The 17,753-nt window shown below is 40.1% G+C and overlaps 1 protein-coding gene across 5 annotated transcripts in view; it reads right to left on the reverse strand.

Annotated features, from left to right (window-relative positions):
• The window catches only part of kmt2ba (lysine (K)-specific methyltransferase 2Ba), a 35,211-nt gene extending 20,399 nt beyond the window's left edge, over nt 1–14,812 (reverse strand). For 4 of the 5 annotated variants that reach the window (XM_072675581.1, XM_072675578.1, XM_072675580.1 and 1 more), the window contains exons 1-7: nt 14,481–14,812; nt 7,435–7,492; nt 5,707–7,323; nt 4,809–5,002; nt 2,325–2,402; nt 811–967; nt 299–497 (exon numbers count right to left, since the gene is read on the reverse strand). In XM_072675581.1, the coding sequence (XP_072531682.1) occupies nt 299–497; nt 811–967; nt 2,325–2,402; nt 4,809–5,002; nt 5,707–7,323; nt 7,435–7,492; nt 14,481–14,783 (2,606 nt within the window). In that variant the 5' untranslated portion in view covers nt 14,784–14,812. The remainder of the gene's footprint in view (nt 1–298; nt 498–810; nt 968–2,324; nt 2,403–4,808; nt 5,003–5,706; nt 7,324–7,434; nt 7,493–14,480) is intronic. The other variant, XM_072675577.1, reaches the window with a different exon arrangement.
• Nucleotides 14,813–17,753: the final 2,941 nt, after the last annotated feature.

The raw sequence follows: 17,753 nt of genomic DNA on the forward strand, positions 1-17,753 counted from the left end.
AGAAGATGTTGAGCATTACAGCTTATAAATAGACTACATAGCATGCAAGGAGTTAATTTACTCTACTAAGTTAATTTCCAGCTGAACATTAGATTAATTCCAGCAATTGCAAGCATCATTATTTGAATATCACATAATAAATAATAACAATAATAATAATAACAACAATAATACTACTACACTGTGAACGGTAACCTGGCCAATTTTACACTGACTGCCCTTGAACCACTGAAGTGGTTCTCAGGCATATTCCCTTAACATAACCCTGGCTGGTAGCCTGCAGGTCTCTTTCACTTACATGCAGCTCTGGCGTTTCTTATTAGGTCCTCCATATTTAGGTTTATCCAGACAAAACACACATCTCCCACAGTCTTCTTCCCGGCAGCATCCCTTGCAGCGAAAGCAACGTCTCTGCCGCAAACCCAACGTCTTTCTATTGGGCACTGGCTTTTGCTCAACAGAACCAGTGCTCTCAGGTTCTGAGTAAGAGCCTACATCTTAAAGAGAAAGGGGAGAACTTATATCCACAAATAAAAAATAAACGAATAGTAAATTAAAAACAAAATACACAAAAACACATTTAAACCATTTATATCTGCAATTATATCTGCTAATATTCAAGTCACAGTCAAGACTTTATCCCTCTTGACTACAGACCACAGATGAATTACAGACTACTTACATTTACATGACAAAAACATGCAGAAGACATTCAACAGAAATTTTTTTATTTAACTAAAAGCTGAATTCTGAAGGAACGTATAACAAGTTGTCAGTGCAATTAACAAGGAAAATGAGAAATCTGCGTACCCTCTACGTTAGGTGACTGTGCAATACCCTCTCTCTCATGCAGAGGCAAGGCACTAAGCCTGGGTATATCGTCTGGCACCATGGCTCGAGGCTGACCCAGTGCTACAGCTGCTGCTCGGCACACATGTTTTATCCGTGGACCTCCTACTGGATGCTCCTAAACTCGACAAGGGCAAACAACAAAACAGCAATGTGTGAGGATAATGTGTCAATACACAGCCAAATCTACAGCATGAAAACTTTATTCATTCATTTGTTTATTACACCCCCTCATGAGTAAGTTTTATTCTAGTGCCTAACCAAGAGCAATCACTTGTAAATAAAAGCAAAGAGGCAAGAGGGTCTAGTTTCATCTTTGCTTGTTTTATTTAGTCAGGTTTTGTTATTATAGCTTTCACAGCTCTCACTGCGGTCCGAAAAGCCTCGGTTTCAACTTTCTAAATTTGTTTTGAAGCCATTTTTATTGACTATTGTTGCCAAATGAAATCAGTGTCATTTTTTGCAGTGAAAGTTTCAGAGATGCGTTGGAATAGAATGCATATTCCTGATCTCCTGCCTCCTGTTTTCCCTGTGTTTATGGTGTCTCCACATCCACTTACCATAATATCACGCATATACAGGCATTGGGATTTAAAGCATAGATGGCTAAACCGTAAGTTCTTACAGCATGTACAGCTAGGGCCTGTTTACAACAGGCATTAACATGCGCTTTGTATCTAGATCGGGAGTATGACACGTACATCGTTTCTGTTATACTTCATGTAAATAACAGTTTCTCTTCGAAATTGCCTTGTCCCAGGAGAGTTTAGAGAACTGTGGGTACAATGCACTGGAATAGATGGTCTCTCACATTCCAGCAAAAACAATGGACTATTCAAACCACAAAGGAACAAACTCAACTCTGCTTTCATTTACCAGTAAAAAACGCATTCCGTTTACATTTGTATTAAATGTGGATGTCTCTGACCACCTCCAAATGTGGTTTGAGGGAGATGATCGTAATTCGAACACACTGCGTCGTAGGGGTGTTAACACCTGCCTTTTCATGCTAATTCGGTTGTAATCTGATCATCAAAAACGCTTGCTAATGGCAGGCATAAACAAGGTCCAAGACTCCTGTGTGTCAGCACCCAATAAGGCAGAGAATTCTGCAACTCAATTAAAGCTTCACAAGTGTGAAAGCAGAAACCCCACTCGCCTTATTGAGACTGAACTGAATTGAGCCCAAACTTGCATGCGAGTGGAAAATTTTACATTCAAACATAGGATTACATTCTCCTATTGCATATTACATTTTAATGTTGATACTGATATGCTTCCATACAGATATAGCACATATTTGAGAGTAAGAAAATATAACTGAACGTTTAAGTGAAAATGTAAATTATCATAGTAAAAATCATAACTTCCATCACACACACACACACACACACACAGACAGACAGACAGACAGACAGACAGACAGACAGACAGACAGACAGACAGACAGACAGACAGACAGACAGAGACAGTACCTGAGGAGCTGCTTCTATGTTTGCCCTGTCCATTTCCCTTCTCCTCCTCTCCCCAACTTCAACCACACCAGACAACAGCTGTAAGAGAATAGCATTCAGTACAATTCAGTTTTGTTCTGGCCATCTACAAGGTTTTAGTTAAATTGAGGAGCTAGCCTGGAGTTAACCCTGCCCTTTCCCACACTCAAAACCTGCCAAATTGCCCCAAGGCTTAAAAAGCAAGTCAATATCAAAAGGATTCTCTAATTGTTGGTCTCATCATCACCAGACCAAGAGTTCGATGCTCTGCAATGCCACAGACATCGGTGTCCGGGTGTTTGAAACTAAACATCTAGGAAAGCCATCCCTCTCTCTTACTTGTAAGAGTCTGCTAGTGGAAATGACTGAATTGTCCCCAAGTAGTTTCCTTCAGTGACACTGGATGAAGGGCAGTTTAAAAATAAAAGATAAGGTACTGCTTCAATTACCTTGGAGGATTCATAAGCTAGCCTTCACAGTTGTCACAGTTGGTTTCACACCACAGTTTGGGCCTTAAGGGCCACATGAATACTTAGCATGTAGGAATATTGGTGACAATGGCAAGATTAGCCAACACACTTCACTCCTATTTTGCCTCACATAGTTTGAAAACATCATAGCATGGTATTGGGGGAAAAGAAAAAGGGAAAAAATAGCTACACACGTGGACAAAATTGTTGGTACCCTAATAAACAAATGTTTTGAAAATTAACCAATGAAAGTCAGCCATTGCTTTTGAACCATGCTTCAACAGAATTATTTAAAAAATATATACTCATGAAACAGGCCTGGACAGAAATTATGGTACCCTTAACTTAATATTTTATGGCACAACCTTTTGAGGCAATCACTGCAATGAAATGATTCCTGTAACAGTCAATGAGACTTCTGCACCTCTCAGCAGGTATTTTGGCCCACTCTTCATGAGCAAACTGCTCCAGTTGTCTCAGGTTTGAAGGGTGCATTTTCTAAACGGCACGTTTCAGCTCCTTCCAAAGATGCTCAATATCAGGGTTCATAAAAGGCCACTTCAGAATAGTCTAATGTTTTCCTCTTAGCCGTTCTGGGTGTTTTTAGCTGTGTTTTGGGTCATTATTTTTTTGCAAGACCTATGACCTGCGACTGAGACCAAGCTTTCTGACACTGGGCAGCACATTTCTCTCTAGAACCCCTTAATAGTCTTGAGATTTCATTGTGCCAGATGCAGCAAAGCAGCACCAGAACATAACAGACCCTCCTCCATGTTTCACAGTAGAGACAGTGTTCTTTTCTTGATAGGCTTCATTTTTCCATCTGTGAACAAAGAGCTTAAGTGCCTTGGTAAAAAGTTCAATTTTTTCCACAGGACATTCTCCCAGAAGCTTTGGGCTTGTCAACATGTAGTTTGGCAATTCCAGTCTGTTTTTTTATGATTTGTTTTCAACAATGGAGTCCTCCTTGGTCGTCTCCCATGAAGTCCACTTTGGATCAAACAACGACGGCTGGTGCGATCGGACACTGATGTTCCTTAAGCTTGAAGTTCACCTGTAATCTCTTTAGAAGTTTTTCTGGGCTCTTTTGTTACTATTCGTAGGTCATCAATTTTCCTCCTGCGGCCACATCCAGGGAGGTTGGCTACAGTCCCATGGATTTTAAAATTCCTGAATAATATGTGCAACTGTAGTCACAGGAACATCAAGCTGCTTGGAGATGGCCTTATAACCTTTCCCTTTAACATGCTTGTCTATAATTTTCTTTCTAATCTCCTGAGACAACTCATTCCTTCTCTTCCTCTGGTCCATGTTGAGTGTGGTACACACCATGTCACCAAACAGCACAGTGACTACCTGTAGCCCTATACATAGGCCCACTGACTGATTACAAGATTGTAGACACATGTAATGCTAATTTGTGGACAAACCTTAACATGTCCCTTTGGTCACATTATTTTCAGGGGTACCATCATTTTTGTCCAGGCCTGTTTAATGAGTGTATTTTTTTTAATAATTCTGTTTAAAAATCCAGTTCAAAATCCATAGTCAGATTTTCATTTGTTCATTTTCATAGGATTTTTATTTATTATTACGTTTGTCATATTCAAGTTATTTCTGTGACCATTGTGGGTTTTTCTTTTATTAACCAAGGGGTACCAACAATTTTGTCCATGTGTGTAAAATCCGAGTGTGCTTTGCTGCAGAATTTGAGTCATATGGAAAATGTCAGTTGGTAGCTGATTTAAGATGGTCTAATCTGGTCGAAAAGCTGCATCCCACAAGAAAACAGTTTTGGCAATAATCATGGTTTGGTACTAATCTATGTAACATTACACCCCTACCTCTAAATCTAATCTTGTTAAAATCTTCTGAAGCAGTAGAAATACTACAGAATTCTCTACAATAAACAGGAAAAAAATTGCTCCCTCAAAAGAAGTGTAGCAACTGACGTACTAAGACACTGATGACAATGTTTGATTTAGTAACACCCTACCTGAGCAGACTTTAGCTGTTTCTGCTGGTCAATTTTAATCAGCTGGACCTTAGCCCTCTTCAACAAGTGAAGCATCTTCTTGTTGGCACCAGAGAGGTTGATCTTATGGATGGGACTGATCTGCTCCTCTAAAACCGGAGAAGCATTTGCATCCTGGCTTTGTTCATCAGTGCCCTCCAGGCTGGTACTCTCTGCTAAAAGAAAATGATCACATGAAAATAGTTTGAATAGCAGGGACCTCCCTCTTCAGTCCAAAGGGTCAGGGCTGTCTACAATTCACTTATATTTTAAAAGACTGAGTTTCAGATTATACTGGAATATTGTTTTTGGTATTCTGTTCATTCCACCACTAAAGTGGAGGTATAATCCACACCAAGTAGGCATTTGCTGAATGAAAAAAGAGAAAAGTGATCTCTATAAACATCCAATCACTTTTCATAGGATGAAATACCACAATATCAATACATTAAAATAAGAAAAAGGAAAGCCACTTGCTTGCTTGTTTTCCATGTTATTTTAATAATACATGTAATTAATGTTTTATAGTAATGTCATTTTTGTAATCCAGTTACTTTTACAGTCACATTGTTTACTGCATCTCTAGTGCCCAGAACACCACCACAGTTCAGACATTAAAAACTATATCTGCAGTACACCATCAAAGCTGAAACCACATTTCTAATGTCAGTCATGCAAGTGTATTTCCTGTAGCTAAATTATCTGCCTTCTGGTTAAAACTATAAAACTAGTTGCATGCAAAACCCTACCCTCTGTTACACTTCTGAAACGAGCAGAAACACATTTTTGTGAAAACTATCAAAAATATATGATGTACATATAAGGTTATCATAAATGCCTAACCACAATTCCTTTGGGATGAAGTCAACATAATCCTTACCGTTTTCTTTTGCTACATCTTGAGCTGGTTCAACAGCGGAGAGTGCTGATTGACCATCTGCATCAATATGTACAGCTAATTTACGCACTACTCCTGGAGAGTTCACGTCCTCCATCTTTATATCAGAGGTCTTTCGTCTCCCTCCATCTCTAGAATCTATGAATCCTTCTGTATTCTGATGCTCCCCTTCTAGCTTTTCACAATCATTTTTGTAACTGGCCATTCGCTTCTGTCTTCGCAGAGCCAAGCTCGCCGTGAGCTTCTTCAGCCTCTCATAAATTTTAAGATGGGTGGAATCGTAAGCCAACCTTCCCACCTTCTTTCGAGGAACATCAGAGAGTTCTGAGGAACATCTGGGTTTCCTGCCACGCGCTAATTTGCCATTATTAAGGTTCAGCAGTTTTGCACTCTTTTTCCTGCTTTTAAAGTCCTTGGTTTGGGTCTGGGTGGTACCAGTTTGCTCTGATTCAAAGCAAGGCTCATTTGGTAAGACCTCCATTTGACCAGGGTCTTTTATACGCTGTCCAGACATGCCTTCATCATCCATGAACCTCTTAGGTACCCTGATCACTCTGGATGGCCGAGCACTAGCCGCACAGACTTGAGATAGTCCTTGTCGACTTGCCACACCCGTGTTCTCTGCTTTTTCATGCAGCTCCTGCTGGTGATCCTGGCTCACTTGGGAGTCCACTGCTTCATAAGTGTAGTAGACAAGACGCCGTCTTTTCCTGGGCATCTTACCCTCAACGTGAGGCTGAGACTCACAGGTCTTCCGCATCATGTCCTGGTCTGTCTGCTTCCTTCGATAACCAAATAAAGACTTGCGCCGCTTTAAGCCAGGGGGGGATTTTTTAGGAGAATTTAAAGAGCTGTCCTTCAATGATTTTCCTGCACTTCCAGTAGGAGAAACTGCTCTCTCCTGCCCTGTCTCTGTCCCAACTTCTGGAGAGGCACTTGTGGCCTTGTGGATTTTTCTCCGTTTCCCAGTAGTTTTGGGAGATATAGAAACCTCTTTGTCAGTAGTCTGTACATCATTGGACTTTCCGTTGGTCTGGTCTATTTTAGCACTCTCAGTATTTCTCCTACCAGAGTTCTGACGAAAATTTTCAGCCATTTTCTTTTGGGAGGTTTTTCCTTTCCCCTTAACCATCATTAAAGTCCATACCAATTTCCTCTGCTTTCGTCGCCTTCCTGGCACACCAGCATGACTTTGCCTCTTTCCCTTTCGTTCATCTTTGAGAGATGCCACTGTGCCTTCATTGCCGGATCCATCAAGCACTTCATCTTCCAGATCTTCATTTTCTTCTTCTTGTAAATTTTTAAGTCCTTTCTGAGTCGTTTTCTCTCCAACCCTGCTCAGAGGAGCCTTCAACTGTTGTCTAACTGACGCACTGTTCTTGTTCACCTTTTTGCTACCCAGTTTGACAATTAGCTTGGTCCTCTCAGTATTGTGGACAGTTCTGAGACCTTTTCCGCATTTCCTCTCAGACTCCTCAGTTTCCATGGTGGCCCTTGAGGTTTTGATTGTCGCGGTGGTGCTTCTACCGCTTGCAGATGGGGCAGTGGCCAGAGGAGGCTTCTTTTTCGATGGCGATGAAGAGGCTTTATAAAGACTGCCTAGAGTAAAGACGACCGAAAGAAAGAAATTTCACTGTAGAACTAACTCAAGATCAGACTCTCCACCACAAATGAAGTGTAATTCAATCAGTAATTCACGCTGTGAAATACCTTGTCCAGCACGCAAGGACCACCGACCATCTGCCTGGAACCCTGTGAAATCTCTCTCCTGTAACACAGAAAGTGAGGCATTTTAGGTTGTTGTGCGACGCCATACTCTTTCTGTTGGGTTTATATTCAAAAGCACACAAAAAAGGGAAAAAAAGTGCCATGTTTTATACTCAACAGTAATACGTCAGTTGCTCGATCACATGCCAGTCTAAACATATGCATAATTATGCAGAGACTAATCTGATCTCAAATCAAATTACTTTTGTATGTGGTCCTAGATCACATGCAGATCAAACTTATGGCCAGGTGAACTTTGAGAATGCAGCAAATAAATTAGTGTAATGTGGCAGCAGTAACTAAGCAATAACTGTCATGAGAAGTAACTAATCATGAATGGCTCCCGACTCCATAGGTCACATAAGTTACGAAATAGCGGGCAGGAAGTAAAAAAACAAAAACAAATAAAAACTAAAAAATAGGAATTAAGCAAGAAGGCATGCAATGTTAACTCACATGCCTATTTGACTCACATGGGAGTTTGATTCAGGGTTTAAACACTACTCAAAATTTTAACATTCTTTATTATTGCAAAACTGTTTATTTTAGAGCTGCAAAAATAACATTATTCATATGAATATCAACAAGTAACTGATTTAAAAAAAAAAAAAAGCAATAGCAATCGAGCAAGGCCATAACCACAGTTCTGCGGTACACATCTCAGAGAGGCCATAGATTCCACTATTTATGCAATAACCTACGCTAAATTTTTAATAAACACAGTAAGTCATACATTAACTTGTGAAGAGATGTGCTTTATTCACAGGCCATTTATTGGTTTAAATAACTGGCCTGTCAAAGCCTGTCTTCTTGGTATGTGGGTGTAAGCTAAAGATATTGGATAAAGCCTAGGTGTTCATGTATGTACAGTGTCATTCCTGTAAAAACAGTAGCAAACCATAAATACATTAAAAAAAAAAAAGAAGACACATTCGCTGGCTACTTTCAACCAGATTGCACGTTTGCAGATTGTACGTTTCCCCAAAGTTAGCCAGCACTCTTGCCCTTGGTCTGAGTTAGCTTGTGCTGCTGCACTCCCTGCCTCTATATCGGGGGGACTAATCCTAAAATGTATTAATGAGGTTCTGCAGAAGGCAAGATGTAGGTTGTCAGAAGCTTGGTTATAGAAGTGATGGATTTCAAAATGATGTTGAAATATGTTTTTTAAAAACAGCCTGAAAGGAGGTTTTGCTTAAATAAAAAGATACACTAACTGCACTGAAAAAGGTTAATGTCATACACAGTTATCATCTTTAGGTCCAAAAAAGAGGCTGAGAACAAGCATAATAAGCAGATGAGGTAATCATTTGAACAAATCGCTTTTGAAGATCATACAGACCTGTGAAATTACTTCTGAAGGTACTAGCCCAGACAATATTACAGTAAACAGGTACGGCTAGGTAATTGTATAACAGACTGTGAAGAAAATAATGAGATGATATATATAAATGTCATTTTCTGCTGACTCCTATATTTGTAGCAATTTTTTGTGAGATTACTGAATGTGATCTTTCCATCTGAGTTTCTCATAAATAACTACATCAAGAAAATGGGACAGTGATCACAGAATATTTTGTTCTTAGACATAGATACTGATGGTAGGGTATCCTAGGAAATTCCTTTTTGTTTCTTGGAGTAAAAAGAAGAAAAAGCTTTTCTATATGTTAACAGATACAAATTAGAAAGTAGTGTCCAGCATGGTGTCCACAGAATAAAATAAACAATAAGGGTTTCAGTACTGATTCTTGAGCAACATTTAATAGTCCTCAGATCAGAGCTGAACAAATTTTGTATTATGGATGCCACAGTAATGAAGTATCTGTAATATTTTATAGTTAACCACCAAATGCTTTAGATAAATATATGAAAATTCCTAATCCATTATTGTCAAAGGTCTTTCAATTTTCTTCAATTTGTAGAATTAGCCTTAGAGTGTTTACCTCTGAATCAATATTGGTTTTGGCAAAACAGATTGCTGTTTTTTTTGTTTTGTTTTTATTTTTAGATGAGTAATTCATGAATAAGGAATACTTTAGCCAATTTGTCAGTAGTTAAAGTGGTTAAAGAGGTGAAGTAAAGGCTCACAGATCTATCAGACATTTCTTGAGAATATCTGGTCTTAGCTCATCAAGTCCTACTGAGGTGGTCTTGAGGTTGTTCATTATGTCGCCCACCTCCTCTAAAGTTCCCTGCTGTGACAAAGGAATTTACAACTGGACGGGACGTTGACATAGCTACCTGCTTTTGATTTTTAAATATCATTTCCTTTGGTAAGGTGTTTCAATTGTGCACTTAATTTTAATTCAGTAAAAACATGGTTCCATGACAGCATATAGCAGAGCAACTTACAAAAATGCTTTACTGTTTACTCCCTTAGCTAGTTGGCTAGTTTGTAAAGACTAGGATCCTAAAGATACCTCTTAGCTTGGATACATACATTTAGCTGATACAGTTGAGATATGGTTAACGGATCTCTTTATTACTAAAATACCTTTTCATGTAAATGTTACTGTCAATTAATATTAATGGTTAAAGTGTTTCTAGTTTACTCTGCAGTAGAAGGATCCTGTAAGACATATGCTGCTTTGGACAGACAGATCTGTGAAGTGCCACCTGCAGTCGATAATGTTAATATGAGCTTTTTTTTTTTTTACTACAAAGTATATTCACTACAAATAAAGAAAAGGGTGATCAAGATGCAGACAGTCTTAGCATTTTATAATTGCATCACAACTGTAATGTAATCAAATCATAAGGTGCCTAGAGATTCTCACTCTTATGCAAAGCCCTACAGAATTTCTGAGAAAAGGCAAAATGTTGAGATTAAGACACTATTATTTTCAGTCAACAGAACTGACAGTCACATTTTCATCAGGAGCAAATTAGTAAATTGCAGTACAGTGAGAGAAACACTTAGGAGATTCAGCCTTACACAAAGCATGACTAAATACAACACATCCAATACATGCATGCCTATTTTACCTCTTGCAAATACCATTTCACCCCAACAGCTGCATTTCTCCCAACTGCCACTAGGCTGTAGTGTTCAGGTTTACAACAAGAAATATGTACAAGCACATCATACCTGCAGTGCTAAAGATTACAGACTAAAGATTACTGAAGGTAAAGCATCTCATGCAAATCATATTTCATGAAAGTGCTCTGTAATAAAGAAATTGCACAATGATAATCATCTGACATAGCCGTTTCACAAACATGTAAAACCCATACAAAATACAAAAATGTATATATAAACGCATGTCTGAGCCTTTTGAGCAAGGAAAGGCTGACACTGGCAAGAAAAAAAAAACATGAGAGGAAACAAGACTCAGAAGGGGAAACCCATCCTGCTCTGGTTGACACCGAATAGCACAACAAATAAAAAATAAAAAAATCCACATACGTAAAAGAAAAGTCTCATCATAAGGTCTTAAAACATTTGTGAAACACTACAGCACAAAGCAAATTCACAAGAACCAGATCAACAGAAGCGAAATCATACATACACACCCCCTTGAAAAGGTCAGTAAGGCTGACCAGTGGCATCTTAAGCATATTATTTCTTCCTTGTGCAAATATCCTCCAGTGTGATCACTGTGGCTCAACCTTACATTACGGTCAGTCAGATTGCATCAGTTCAGCAGTATGATGCTGATGTCACACAGCTCAGCCAAATCCAGCACCTAGCCCAAGTAGAACTGAGAGTGAAACCAGATTAAAACTGTACTGCTATACATCACTTTGTCAACCTTTGCCTGAAAGTGTTACTGCATAAACCTGGCCAGGCTCTCATCCTCAAAGTTTAGAAAAAACATTATTGCGAGCAGGTGCACCGAGCCACGCTTTGTCAACTGTGACGGCAGAGAGTGTAGACCAAATGTGCATCAATGCATGCAGTTAAGCCTATTTTGCACAGGTGAGCTGGGCATGCATAAACACACCAGTCTCTTTCTATAACCAAGATAATCAAGCTATATAAACATGCCATTTCCCAAGAAACTTACATAAAAAAAAAAAAAAAAACTAACAATAATGCCCCCTTACTCCCGCCAAGGGGTTTGGAGTCTTACGTTTGCAAATTTAGTTCTGGGGGGTCAATTTTTTTTTTTAACAGATATAGACTTGTATATAGACTGTGGCTCCTCCAGTGCAAAACTAAAGATACTTTAGACACCAAATATTCCTTTAATAGCTAGTATAAAGCTATGCAGCCATTGCCTTAAAACAGGAAAGCCTTGCAAAGGCTTAGTAAAAATACAGATTTGCATTTTGATGGTCTGAATGACTCTACCAGAAAATGTTTCCAACCTTAATAGGATAATTATGATAGCACAATTCACCATAACAGAAGATAAAGGTAAAATATCTGTGGGAAACACTGGATTTAATTTAATATGCACACTTTCGGATTACTCAACCAAATAACACATCAAACAGTTTGTTTAGCTAATATACCAGAACAGCATAAATATCATTAACATTACAAAACACAGCTGTTCTACTATGTGAATGATGCACTGTGCATCATGAGGAGTGCAGTAATCCTCGGTTGGGACAAACTGATACAACACCTGTTCAGGCTGGATGGCTTAAAAAAAAAACAAACAAAAAAAAAATACAACACTGTGTTACATACACTAACTACCAGACACTGACAGACGGCGCAAGTCACAGCATGATTTTCATTTTTTAGATTTTTAAACTTTCCCACATTTTATAGACAATATGGTATGATCAGGAGTACTGGGCCGAGTTTTTCAAGCAAGTGAAGGCTGTTATGCGGAGCAAACATTTGACTGACTACAGACAGCTATTAGCACTGTGACGTTACAGTTCCTCCGTCACTTCTTCAGATCGATGTTTTTAACAGATGACAGTTTATCCAAAGAAGAGTCCTCAGCATCAGTGACGTCAGTTTCATAAGAGCGACATGGGTTCTGCCTGAGACTGGGTTGTGCTTGATCTGCGTACGTTAGTTGGGTCTAGTGAGTAAGTCCTCAGTTAACACTAGCTAGTTGTGTCTTAACTAGTAACAACTAAGGCACTCTCTACGAGCGAGGTAAACATGGCTGCTTTTACATGATCGCAACCCGCAGGTGTATATATTTACATGTACCTTTTTATTTTCAAAGCTGAACCAACTGTTAACCAACCATACATCAGTTTGCGATGTTGCAATGTAGCTACACCTGCACACTTGGGGAAGAGCTCCGTTTAAATACTGCCCGTCTCTTCACGCCCGACGTCGCAAGAGACGGGCAGTATGACGACGCTTAAGAACCCTGAAGGCTAACACAGAGAGAATGAGGAGGAGCTTCTTTCCACAAGCCATCCGTGCCTTGAATGGGGACAGGGACTTAGGACACTAAATCAAAGTATCTACATACACAAACTGGACCCTCACTCACTACAATACACAACCATGGCTCACGGAAAACACACTACGGACAATAATGAAAATATTTCTTTTTAACTCACACATACACTCACATACAGATAAATATGTACATATGTATATGTATGTATATATACACACACACACACACACACAGACACGCACTATTTCATCTCTGTATATATATTTGTATATTTGTATTCTGTACTTTTTTTTTTGCTTCTATTTTTTAACTTAAATGTAACTTATTCTATTTTTATTTTCTTCATTTTTATTTTATTTTTCTTTTGAACTTTACTTCATTAAGTTAAGGTTTCGTTAAGTTTAAATGTAGATTTTTATTGTATAGCTTGATGTGAGCAGACTGTCAAAAAAAGCATTTCACTGCAAGTTATACTGTGTATGACTATGTATGTGACAAATAAAATTTGATTTGATTTGATTTGATTTGAAGTTACACCTGCTCAGCTGCTCACCTACGTAGCGTTAACTACATGCTAGCTAGTTTGTGTGCTACCTACCGTCGGTTTTTAATTAGGTACCCTACCGCGCAAACCTGAACTTCTGAAACTAGCCTACGTTTAAGCTTAAGCACAGCTGGAGCAGCCGGGACCTGTACTGCAGTAACGCTACACCTAATCCACAGCCCTCCGTCCGTCACCCGTTCATTCATTGCCGTCAACCGCTTCTTTTGAACGTTTTTACAGCGCTAATACAGGACTAGAACATCTCCAGACTGAGTTAGATAGCCAGCTATCTATCTATCTATCTAACTGAGGGACATTCACTAGCACATTTCTGCCTGCCTGTCTGTCTGTTAGCTCCATTTTTGGTCAAAGCAGTATCTAGTACTGAATTCTCCTACTGTAATACTAGCTAGCTAGCTGCGTTACCGACACTATTTCCGAAGTACTGCGCAGTTAACGTAGCCTAGCTAGCTAACTCAGGAAGCTAGCGCTAGGATAACGTTAGCTAGCTAGCTTTGAAATGTGGGACCGGGCTTGACAACCTGCTAGCTACAAATCTGACGTTAACGTTGCAGTTCCAATTAGCTAGCTAGCTAGCTAGCTAGCTGTCTGGCTAACTAGCTAGCCTTAACTCACATGTCCTGAAACATGGTCTTAGTGTCGACTGAGAAGTTATAGCCAGCTAACAGAATCAAACAGGTCACTCTGGACCAGTATGAGAGAAAGCTGGAAATCCAGAAATGACTGGCAACCAGCCCGACAGTAGCTAGCTATCTAGCTAGCGGTAATACTGGGGGGTGTCAGAGCTGTGGGGTGAATATCGTTAGATACAGCCCGCCAAGAGAGCAGGGAGCCCGGGAAAGATAGATAGATAGATAGCTAGCTAACAGCGCCAGCTCCGTAAGCGCCCGGTTACTACGTTAGTTAGCTAGCTAGCTAGCTGACCTAGCTAGCCTACTTAGCTAGCTAGTCTGAACACAGCCCGCCACACTCCGAGCTCTGCTAAAAATGAAGCCAGTTCCGCACAGGCTCCATGACAGTACCAAGTACGAGGCGATGCTGCCTTGTCGACTCTTTCCCTTCCCCCCCCAGCCGTTTCTCGACCCGGGCTTTTTTCGCAAACTAACCTCATCGCTGTCGCTGGTGCAGAAACCGGCCTCACTCTGATGCCCGAGTTTGTCAGCCAGTCCCAGCAGGCACAGCAAGCACGGGTCCTCTCGTAGCGTAGCGCCAACGTTGACGGGCCTCGGCCCCCCGGAGCCAGTCGCTGCGTCTTCGGCCCCCAGTCGACCCACCCGTAGACGCTTTTCCCTCTTCAGGTGACTCCGAAAAGTCAATGGCCGGCCTGGGAAGCGGCAGCGCACTGTGGCCGATGGGTTTGCGCCTGCAACGACAACCGAGGCTGATAATCCGCCTCCAGCTGCCGCCATTATTATCTACCACAACAACAACGGTGGTGTTGCTGCGCTTTGGGGAGGAACAAGATGGAAAGGCGCGAGATTGTCGCGGGGCATGGTGGGAAACTGAGTTTCTTTTGAACGCTGAGTTTGCATTATGGCCGACGTCTTCTTTATCGACTGTTTGAGATCGCAAACAAATAAACATTGCGTAGAAATCCTTGTAATTATTATTTTTTATTTCTTATTCAGGGCTTCGCTGACATCATTATGTGATGCTATTATGGGCAGGGATGGATGGGTTACTTTTAGTGAATAAGTAATCCATACTTTATTAAAAAAAAGTAATGAGATCTGATAACTTTCACGTTTTGGATCACTTGCATTTATAAAGCCATACATTCAAATTTGAATGAAAAAAATAGCGCATTACACCAACAGCTATCCATTGCAGTCAAGAGATCAGCACCTACATTTGAGATCGTTCCACAGCTTCTTCAGCCAGCTGCCACCTGCCCTGCCTGCACTTCCCCTTTACCCCCTTAACACACAAACATTGGATCCTGCACACAAAAACACACTCAGCTCAATACATATGCTTTATTTATACATTTTATAAGTACATTGCTAAATATGCCACTTCTGATGTCAATGTCAGGGATCTATTCCTTTATACGAACACTTTATACTCTTACATTCATACTAAATACTAGAATACTATTTATATGTATATTTATATGTATATAAATGTTTATTGAAATGTTTATCGTTGCACCATGGGTCTGAGAATAGTGTAATTTTCATCCTGTGTATGGCATTTACATATTGCAGTTTATGACAATAAAGCTTTGACTTTGACTTAATCTATACTTTATATATCATTAACCAAATGTATGACCCTTTGGCCTATATATTTATTTATCCTTTCCTCCTCATTGGTTATGAGGCCGACGGTCGCTGAGTCATCAGAGAACTTCTGGAGGTGACAGGTCAGTGAGCTGTACATGAAGTCAGCAGTGTACAAGGTGAAGAGGAACGGTGCCAAGACGGTTCCTTGAGGGGCCCCTGTGCTGCTGCCCTCACATACTGTGGTCGGTTGGTGAGGTAGTCCAGTATCCAGTTCGACAGGTGACTGTCCACTCCACAATGTCCCAGCTTGTCCTTTAGGAGCCCTGGCTGTATGGTGTTAAAAGCACTGGAGAAATCAAAGAAGGTGATCCTCACAGTGCTGCCGGGCTTCTCCAGGTGAGAAAGAGCTCTGTGTAGAAGATAGATGACAACATCATCCACCCCGACACCAGACTATAGATACTGTGATGATTAATTCCTATTTAAAAACCGGAGCAGACTGATGGTGAACTTTTTGGATTTCGGAAAGGTATCCACCTTAATGTCATGTAATGTCATTATTAACCCATGTATATACAACTTGCCCTACATATTTTATTAAAGCTTATGACATATCACTCAATCCAACTTGATTTTATTCTATGATAATATTTAAGCAGATCTATGGTGGACATTTTTGGAAAAGTAATGTATACTGTGATTATTCATTATTAAACATATACACCTGAGCGTATGTTTTTTGAAGTTTATATCACTAACTCTAACTTAATCCTATACTACAGTATCATGCAGCATCAAGTGTCCACCAAACGCTGAAGCTGATCTATGGTAGAAATGTTGGTTTTGGAAAGGTAACCACCATATTATATAATGTCACTATTGATGAATGTATGTCCACTTTGGCTTATATGTTTATCTGTCATAATAAGAGACAGATTGTGACAGAATGGTTGCAGTAAGCCACCAAAGCAAAAGGACTTTATTAGGGCTAAGGCAAAACTCATGGTCAGGACATGCAGGGAGCACCAGCACCAGCACCAGCACCAGCACCAGCACCAGCACCAGCACCAGCACCAGCACCAGCACCAGCACCAGCACCAGCACCAGCACCAGCCACTTGGGTTGTGGCATGGGTACAACTCCACACCTGTGCACAAAACAGGGGGCTTAAGTGGAGTCCTAATCAGTACTGAAATGAACTACACCTGTGTACCTGAGCCTCAGGTGAGAGGCGGAGCCCAGGCACAAGGCCAGCAGAGGGAGACATTACACAAATACTGCACTTTTGACTGATAGTAAGATTAGCATAGACGTGACCTGCGACCATATTCAAGACTAATCATGCTTTATTTCATGTATAGCTGCTGCTGGACAGATAAGGTAAACATTAAAAATTATTTAGATATGTTTGGTCATTATTTTAAATTCAATATGGAATACTTTTTCCAGTCTTGTTTAAACATTTTAGAAATAATACTAATTTTATAAGATACAGCATGCAAAGGCAATCCTTGTAGATAGGAATTATTTAATGAGCATAGCTTTTATATATATTACTATCAACTCCAGGCTACGATTTACTGAGGTCCCACATAACAAGTACTGATTTGGGTGAGCAGCAGATTGCTTGAGTAGAAATACAAATGTGACAAGTGGTTGTAGTCACTCTCTCTGAAGGGGTTAGAGAAAGGAGCTTTGTTCTCTTGTTCCCCTCCGTAACTTCCCGTGGTCTGACACTTGGTGGCTGAGTTGTTGTGGTTACTAAACAGAGGTTGCAACTATGTCATCCTATTCCAATCTACTCGACTTCTGTGGAGTCTTTAGAACCACCCATTCGTATTTGTTTTTTTACTAATGTTTGTAAAGTCAGACTGCATGGCAAGGTTTGATTGAGGTGCTTGATTTTAAACACCTGTGGTAATTGGCCTGCATGCATTTTAATGGGACTGAAACACCTGAATTCATGCATTGAGAGGTGTGTCCCAGTGCTTTTGTTCATGCAGAGTACTTGCACAATTAAAAATGTGGTTGATGTGTCAAGAATGTAGAATAAAGTAAAAAAAATCTAGTGGGCTAGCAGTACCAGTAAATGCATCAAAAGATCCAACTGTTAATAACCACAAAGGTCATATTGTGTTTTACCAGTTTGCTTAT

This window comes from Salminus brasiliensis, chromosome 3, assembly GCF_030463535.1.
Source record: "Salminus brasiliensis chromosome 3, fSalBra1.hap2, whole genome shotgun sequence".
NCBI lineage: Eukaryota > Metazoa > Chordata > Actinopteri > Characiformes > Bryconidae > Salminus > Salminus brasiliensis.